General features: G+C 50.3%; 3 protein-coding genes across 3 annotated transcripts, besides 3 other annotated features; all 3 read left to right on the top strand.

Moving 5' to 3' along the window:
• Positions 1-726: 726 nt before the first annotated feature.
• On the top strand, positions 727-3,135 carry FPSE_05586 (uncharacterized protein; the record flags this gene model as incomplete). Its single annotated transcript, XM_009258704.1, has 2 exons — positions 727-779; positions 1,152-3,135. 2 exons carry the CDS (start codon positions 727-729, stop codon positions 3,133-3,135), a joined length of 2,037 nt encoding a protein of 678 aa, XP_009256979.1.
• Positions 3,136-3,963: 828 nt separating this feature from the next.
• Positions 3,964-5,250, top strand: FPSE_05587 (uncharacterized protein; the record flags this gene model as incomplete). Its single annotated transcript, XM_009258705.1, has 2 exons — positions 3,964-4,186; positions 4,247-5,250. The coding sequence occupies 2 exons, from the start codon at positions 3,964-3,966 to the stop codon at positions 5,248-5,250; spliced, it is 1,227 nt and encodes a 408-aa protein (XP_009256980.1).
• A 2,172-nt stretch (positions 5,251-7,422) lies between these two features.
• FPSE_05588 (uncharacterized protein) lies at positions 7,423-7,643 on the top strand (the record flags this gene model as incomplete). The annotated part of the gene is made up of 2 exons (XM_009258706.1): positions 7,423-7,426; positions 7,462-7,643. The coding sequence occupies 2 exons, from the start codon at positions 7,423-7,425 to the stop codon at positions 7,641-7,643; spliced, it is 186 nt and encodes a 61-aa protein (XP_009256981.1).
• Positions 7,644-7,673: 30 nt separating this feature from the next.
• Positions 7,674-7,696: a microsatellite.
• Positions 7,697-7,770: 74 nt separating this feature from the next.
• Positions 7,771-7,807: a repeat region.
• A 619-nt stretch (positions 7,808-8,426) lies between these two features.
• Positions 8,427-8,460: a microsatellite.
• Positions 8,461-8,686: the final 226 nt, after the last annotated feature.

The following is an 8,686-nucleotide window of genomic DNA, read 5'->3' as shown; positions in this document are numbered from 1 at the left end:
ATTAACGAACTTCTTCATCTAGTTAGGCTTTTCGTGCCCAAGGGAGCAAGTCACACGGGAATACTGTCTCATTCTGCCCGAAACACAACGCGGCGTCTTGTCTTGGTCTTCAAGAATTGCTTCATTCCAATTCTAGTGTAGGGCTCGTTTTCCTTTTAAGCGTGCCGGTGCTTGACTAAGTGACGACTCCTGTTCTTGGCGCAAGGAATTCTATCCAGACACATCCACATTTGTCTTCTCCTTTTTCCCTTCCAAGGTTCCTTGATTCTTCGAGGACTGCACCTACAACTTTTGGGTGTGGGCACTACCTGGTCTGCTGTACAGTCAGTACCTGTCTCAACCTAGACTAGATCGTATGTCGGTATTTAATGTAACCAAGGGCGCTACTATCGCTTCCATCGTCAAATCATTTCATATAATGCCGCGTCTCAGTCCATACTAAACGCCGCTGACGTTGAAAGCTCCTGTACCCTGACTCTCCTAGCCAGGTACACTACGGTAGGGGTTGTAAATTTCCTAGGCACTCCAAGTGCCGAGTTCCTCCTGGGGTTCGCAGTACCCATTCCTTGTATATTTTACCAGAACGGCTTCTCGTCTCTGCACAAGCTTCTCCTCACTCCCAACCAACTACCACCCTGAGTTGGACTCCATACGACGAGCCGTGTTTTGTCTGTTTGCTCGCTCGTTCATTACAGCAGTTCGGTGGGACCCGAACCAACCATAACCATGGAGATCCAATTCTCGATCCCTATCAACGGTGGGCGCAACAGTTCAGCTGGGTAAGCTATGAAACCCTGTCGCACATGGGCCCTTCCTTCATTCTCAGTACAGTATAGCTGAACTGAGCTGACAACTTGTTTGTCTTTCTAGTTCTGCGTCGGCATCAGCCTCTTCCACGGAGAGATCTGCAAATGACACCGCTGCCCGTGGCGGCGGCACTCATCGCTTTGCGCTTGAGACAAGGGCCCGGCACACTCGGCGTAGCTCAAGCAGAGCTCGTACAGGATGTGCCACATGTGAGTTTGCTGTGTATTCCACGTTTACATATCACTAACTGTTCTTTAGGCAAGTAAGTATACTGTATTTTTCGGGTTTCGCATTGCTCGAGAGTCGCGTGACAGTTTGGGGATCTCATCACTAACACATTCCAGAAAGCGACATGTGAAATGCGACGAAACCAAGCCATCATGCCTCAACTGCATGAAATGGAGGGGCTCCTGTGATGGCTACGCTGATGCTTCAGCTCCCTCTGAAGCCACTGCTGCAGAACAACGGCCGCGCCCTGCCGCGTCTAGGTCAAAATCATCCACAAACTCTTCAGCCAAGTCTCGTGCAGCTCCGAAAATAAAGGTCAGCACAGGATCCACGGCCGTTACTGCGAGAGTGCCGACAATCCCGGAGGAGCCTTCGATCAACACTATCTGCTTTACGAGTAGTGAACAGCGATCCTACTTCGATGAATGGTCTTCCCTCAGTGTTACCTTCCTTAGTGGAGGTCTGGGCGATTCGCGGTTATGGACTACAACGATGCCTCAGCTTACACTACAAGAACCTTCATTGCGATTTGCCGCCATGGCAGTTGGTGCATTGCGCAAGTCCTCGAATGTTGAGTTTGAGGCATCTTCTCCTGGGAATGAGCTCGCTGGTGATAACAAACACTATCTTAACGCCATTGTCTACTACTGCGAGGCTCTGCAATTACAGGCCAAGGCCAGGCCAACAAAGGAGGGCTTACGAACAGCCTTGTTGGCATCCCTCCTATTCATCTGCTTCGAGACGCAACGAGGCAACATGCCGGCAGCTCTCAAACACATCATCCACGGCTTCAGCATGCTCAATGAACTGGCAGCATGCTCAGACAAAGCCCCTAGTCTCGTCAGGATTGCACCAGCACCTCCTGCGCTGGTTCAGGAGATCTTGGACTGCTACAAGCCCCTCGAGTTACAGTCGCGGTCTTTCATGGGCTCATACAAGAAGTTCTTCTTTCCGCCTAAACCACCTGGTGTTATGTCCAACAAAGCTCCTCCAAACCAGGCTTCCAGCCCTCAGATGTCCAGTCCAGTGAGTCAACCTGGCACACCATGGACCGGCGCAACTCCAGGCCAACAGAACTCTGTCAGTTTGCCAAGTCCTCAGAGCCAGGCAAGTCCACAGGCAATGTCAGACCAACAGACACCCCCGCGAGGAGCACCACAGAGACCCCCAGGTATTGCACCGTTCACCAAACACTCGCCCTACTTCCGACCCAGACAGACCAATATTACCGTTATCGATGATATGCCAGCAGCTTTCAGCACATTGGATGAGGCCCATGGCTACTGGACTTTACTGCAGAGGTTCATGGTCCAGTACATTCCTCTCCTGACTACGACAACGGCGCAGCTCGCTTTGCCCAAGGTCAAAGACAGGAGCGAACTTGTAGCTAAGCTGTCCAGTGTGAGACAGAACCCACGAATCGCCAAATTCTTGGAGGATTCAAGGTTATGGCTCCATCGGTGGTCAACCTCATTCAGCCCCCTGCTCCAGGCTGTTTCGGACAATCAACAGAATGACTCCCAGTCTTACCTGGCCGCTATTAATTTGCACATTGAGTTCCTCATCCTCTACGTGTATACATCCATGCCACGATACTCTGGCCTCGAAACAGCCAAGGATCTCACGCCACAGTATAGCCAGATCAATGCCATCGCCGAGACACTAATTGCGTCTCGTCCCAACTGTGGCTTCGCGATGGACTCTGGCTGGACATGGCCGCTCTTTGTATCTGCTTTCGGGTGTCGAGATCAAGCCGTCAAGGAAGACGCCATCCGTATTCTTGCAAAGTACCCTATTCGAAATGCCCTACGCGATAGCCGCGTGTTCCGCGCAATTGCGCTCAAGAATTGGGAAGTTGAGGCGATGAACGCGATGGAGGACGATGAAGACGAGCAGTGGCTACGGCTCAGAAGGAGAGAATTGGTGTTTGAGGATCTTGGTATGAACATCATCTTCCGTTATGCAGAGAAGAACCCGATGACTGGGGAGTGGGATCTTGTCGAGGAGGTAGCGGCCTTTATGGTGAGCGAGGATGGACAGTTGGATTGGCACAGACAACCGATCTCAGAGTCCATCTCAATCCTGTCGGGGGTTTGTTAGTGGGAACTGAGCAATTTCTTGCGGAGTAGAAGGAAAAGCCGGTTTAGATAAGCGTAGGAGTCCTGGCGTGCGTGCTTTTAGGCTGCGATCATCCAGATACACTATCAGTAAAGCAATGAATAAATACGAATAGTTGCAACTAGATTACAGGTCCCTAGTGATACTATTCAGTTCAAAATAATCGCTTCACAGGAGCTCATACGGGTGGATAATACAGGGAAGCTTACCAACAAGGCCTGGATATTTTGTTGTCGACATGCCCAGGACGTTGTGGTATTTGATATAGCTCTGACGTGGTGATGCGTGATGCGTGATGTACTTTACCATGTGAAATCGGTGACCAATCAAGTAGCAACAATATCACAGTACTCAGCTGTCGATTAGATGATAAAAAAAACACAGAAAATATAAACAAGTCATATATGATCGAATAAATGACAATAACCCCATTGATACATTGTCTCAAACCTCGTCAACTGCCATGTGTAGGGTACCTCGGCGCATGTGCCGAGGTCGCCGGCCTCAGGCACGCGCCACCTCCACATTCTGGACAGCCAGAGGTGACGTGCCTCGGAGTGAATTGGCGGGCAGCCCCAGGGACGGGTTGGGCTGACCATCCATAGTAATCAAATCAAACTCAATACAACTGAAGTCAATCCATAGGCATCATCCACCGCCTTCCACCATCACCATCACCGCCATCACTACAGACTGCGTCTTTAACTTCTATTGACGCGTCATGGCTGGCGACTGAACGAATTACTCGCTGCCTTGACATCACGCGCCCGTCTCCTTTCCATAGCATATCCTATCTCCATCGACAACGACATGGATCCCTCTTTGACGCGCGATCTGCCAAATCCGGCTCCTAATCCCACCAAGATACCATCTCCCTCTACGGCTTCTAAGCAATCACCGCGACCGGGAATCGGTCGCATTCTATCATTACCTCCACAATGGCTCTCCATGTACGACGAGTTTATAACCAAGAATGCCGGCCAAGTGTCGCAGATTGAGAGCGCTCTAAGGAGCTTGACATATATAATTCCAGGTGAGTCGACATACCAGGCGTTCATTCATCGCAAAAGCTGTATCTAACCACTCCTGCTAGGCCGATTCCGCGATGCTGAAATCGCATCCGAGTCGATTCACTCGGGTGTCCAACTCCTATCACTATACCATGACTCCCTACTTCAGAAGGCTATTGCACGTCTGCCGATGGCTAGTATGCCATCGGCCCATGCTAGATACACACGATACTGGACTCAAAGGAGTGGCGCATATCGAAGGATAGCCATGTTTCTACAAATGATTATCTATACAGAGATGTTATGGGAGATGACGGCCAAGAGAAAGGGTGGCGAAAAGTCCCGGTGGAAGGTCGTCTTGCTCCTTGAAGGACTAAAGGCATTTTGCCGGCTTTTGCTCCTACGCATTACCAAGTCTCGACCACTAGTCACGCCGGTGTTGCCGGAGCGGGAGCCGATTCCCGAAGACGCAGCAGCTGCGGATGAGGATGAAGAGATTGCATACCGAAGTGAGAGCGAGCTGATGGATGAGATATCAGCGGACGGGTCAGGGTCTTCGCAGTCGTCGAGGCCCGCGCATGAGCGCGAGTGGAACATGCCCCGAACGGGCATGAGCCTGCCATCGCTGCCTACTGGAGGAGATATCAGCTCCTACTTGCTAGGTCGTGTATTGACCGCTGATGACATTAAGCCTGCGACTAAGCTGCTCAACCAGCTCCAAGGCAGCAGCCACGGTGCCGAGATCCTGCAGATCTTGTCGCCACTCATCTACGCTGCCGCCATGGCTCACAACATCAGGCGCGGAGGGGACAAGAAAGCTTGGACCCCCTGGCTGATCGGATTCGCAGTCGAGTACGCCGCCCGACAGTTGAGGGACCGCGGTCTGCGGACTACGTCCCTAGAGCGTGAAGAATGGAGCAAGCGTGGATGGGCCATGGGCTGGTGGGCTATGAGGGGTGCTGCATACGAAAACATCACCAAGGGCGTTGTGGGAGGAGTGAGCAAGAGAATGCCCTCCTTCATTGGGGGCATTCTTGAAGACTACGAGTACTTGTGGGAGAATTACTACTTTAGCACCAGTGCATAAGAAGCACAGCGGCGCAGCACATCGGTTTGTCTCGAGTACAATGAACGCCAATGGTTCGCTGGGACTTATCGGTTCACGAATCTGGCATAATACAGGGGTCGACGTTTTGGATCCTCTCTTGCTCAGCCAGCAAAACACAATAGGGCAGCAGATCGGGAGGTGGAACAGGATGGCCAGGCTGGGAGCTTTGAGCTTGTAGCTATTCTGGACCCGTCCGCCGATTTGGACCACCACTTTCGCGCCGGTGTTGCACGATTGCCTTCTCAGCTGCCCGTGCGGTCACCCAAAACTGTTGGGAGGCCCTCTCCGATCAGCGTCGGGCGATCGAACAGAAAATTCTGTTTGCCGGCAGTGGTTTCCTGCTTACATTACTCATCTATTTAGCTTTTCTTTTACTTTTGTGGCGACGCGTATAATGTTATGCATTTGTATAGTTGATCAGATGGTATGGGCGTTTGGGTATGACATAGTTAACTGCATACAACTGCGGACATTTTTAACAGCAACTGCCAATCGGCTTTCACTCATCACTTCGTCTTTCCATTAATTGATTCGAGATACGAATGTAACTCTGAGAAGTACATCATCCATCTCCCGGACTAGGATCGAGACTAGACATGAATGATGCTTTAGGCGAAAAAGGGGTGTGCATGCAGTCCCACTGGGCTGTGCAACGCTCGGCCGAGAACGAACGTCTTACCATGTACGTACTGTACTGTACAGCTATCGATGAGCGAGAATGAGGAAAATTCAAGAGACAAGAGACCCCTGGTTTATTCGGGGTTTCTGGAAAGAGCGCACAGAGCTTCGGGGTGTGTGTGTGGAGGAGAAGGATGCGGTGGTAGTTTGGAGGCGGGTTTCAAGTTGAAGTTGAAGGAGGGCCTAGTGGGCTGTTCTTTCCTACTACAGTCTCTCGTATCGAGAAGAGAGAATTCTCTCATGGCATGCACTCGTGAAAGGCAAGAATCGACAAAGAGACGGTGAAGACATCTGTACAACATCATTTCGCAACAAGAGCTCGCAGTGTAACGCGGTACCTTGCATACAACGATATCTGGCTGTGCTATATATATACGAGCTCCCCAGCAGCCATTTTAAATCGCAGGGTTCGGCGCTATATTGCTGTTTTGGTATAGAAACGTTCTGTTCATCCGGCAGGGTTGCTTGCTAATGTTGCCCATGCCTTAGCAGAACCTGTCATCCCCTATTCCGCACATGTTGTTTTCTCTCTTTTCCATTTCCGATGTGTTCTTATCTCCGCGGTGTTTGAGTTTGTGTACATCGGTATAGTACCTGGGGGCAACATGTAGGTACCCGAGCCAAGAATGGTGAAACGTTGAACGTTGAGTTTTTCCCTTTTTTTTCGGTAAGGGACTAGGGCTGAAATGGGCAACTCGGGAAGACTAGCACGCCTAAAGTTGAGTTCAACGATGGATTTACTTCAAACGCAGTGCGTACCTGGCCTGGACCGGTGCACAGAGTTTCGCGAACTTAAAATAACAAAGGTTGTGGCTGAGCAGCAAGCTTCGTTAAGCATACCTAACCTACCCAGGTAGAGGGGGACACGCAAACATACATGAAGCCTCGTGGATACTGTACTCTGTACTCTGTAGATGCAGGCAGGCTAGTAACCAGCAATCTGGTAGACCGCAACATGCTGGTGCATATGATCTGCTCTTAAAAACGCCATGGGTCCGCGCTTTGATGATGTTGAACGTACCCTTAGACTGGGAGAGAGAGTTGTGGTCACACAAGCCGATCGAGTGTTCATAAGCTGTGACAAATCTTAATTGATAGTCATTTCATAAAAGTTGTTCAGGGTTACAGAAAACTTAGTACTCCTTGTATAGAAGACATAATAATTTAGTCATGCTGTGTTATATGAGGCCCGCTTTTGGACTGTCTATTTTCTGTACCCTTAGCTTGAGTCTCAAGGTTTCTGCTGGGCTTGTGTTATGCGGATGTCCTCTGGGTAAAATTAGAGCACGGATGCTCATGCTCGGCAACTATTCCTATAGTGATATAGCGCTGTTGATCGGGGTTCATGTGATGATGATGACATGTAACCTTTGGTCCCCTGACTAGAACGGATAGGGACAGAATCCAAGGACCAGTTACGATGCAGGTTGAAATGACTCCTCTGTACTCTTTGCCGACGCCAACAATTGAAAAATGAGTAAGTTAAAGTAGGGTAATGAGATGCTTGCCTAGCTTCAATCCGAGACCAACAGAGCCGTTGGCAGGCGGGATGCTACAGTGTCAGAGTCAGCATCAGCATCAGCATTAACATCATCATCAGGGTTCACATGGTTGATCGTCCGGTCTTTGCTCCTTCTCTGTGGAACAGATCCGAATTCAAAGCCGTTAAAAGGGGCGAGACATGGGATTCGTGATACGCGAAATGATGCAAGTAAGAGCAAAAGCTGGTCTGGTCTGATCTGGTCTGCTTCTCGAAGCCTGTCGGGTCCTCCCTCCACTGCTGTATTACGGGGTCTGATGGAGCATTGGCTGCAAATCCTCTTTTTTTTATTTTTTAAATAAAAAATAAAAAATAAATCTCATTTCATCCGCATCGGAAGACTTCCTTGCCGTGCGGGAATCAGTGTGGAATAGCTCAAGAGCTGAGGCTGATGAAGGTTGGGTCCTGGGGATGGATTTTGATCGGGGTCTTTGTCTTCTTGGTCTTGACAAGAGTCAGGCAATTTCCACATCTGCCGTGCCCAGAAGCCCACCCCTGGGGCATACAAACTTAGCCATTCATTTAATGCCCGGGAAGTTGACTGATACAGACCTGGTCCGCCTCGCGCGCTCGTTCTCTGTGGTTCGCTTGCAAAAGGGTTTCCTCAAAGATCCTGTCCATCGTTCGTTGGTGGAGCAGAGCCAAGACGGGTAGAGAGAGATAAATCAGCAATGACGATGATGACAGCGTCGGTCCAGGGGCATCCCATCCTATCCGACTGACTTTTTGTCTTGTGGTAGATCCTATCACACAACGCAACGGCTTTCCGTCGCTGTTTCTTTTTTTACTACTCCATCTGTACTCTGTACCGTGGATGAGAAACCAAAAAGAGGCCCGGGCTGATGAAAGAGGCGTCAAAGGTGCGACACAAAGTTGCAGACACGACACTATGAATGGTGCCATATGCCATACTCGATGACCAGCCTAACTGGATCAGCCAACCCCAACCCCAGCTCCAGCTTCAGCCCCAGAAGTTAGAACCCGGCCTCCCCAGCCTTGAGCATCCGTCCCATCCCATCCCATCACGGAAGGGAGTCTGGGTTGATATCGATGCATACTGTACGGGTTGGGCTTACTGACATGTGAATCGGCATTCATGATCCATGCTTGCCCGATTTACCAACGGTCGCCTTTTCCTTTTGACCAGCAGAAGCGAGATCAAGCAACGTTAACGCGGATTGAAAGCAGACGACCGAC

The sequence above is a fragment of the Fusarium pseudograminearum genome, chromosome 2, assembly GCF_000303195.2.
Source record: "Fusarium pseudograminearum CS3096 chromosome 2, whole genome shotgun sequence".
Lineage (NCBI taxonomy): Eukaryota > Fungi > Ascomycota > Sordariomycetes > Hypocreales > Nectriaceae > Fusarium > Fusarium pseudograminearum.
This window is presented reverse-complemented; position numbering and strand designations above follow the sequence as displayed.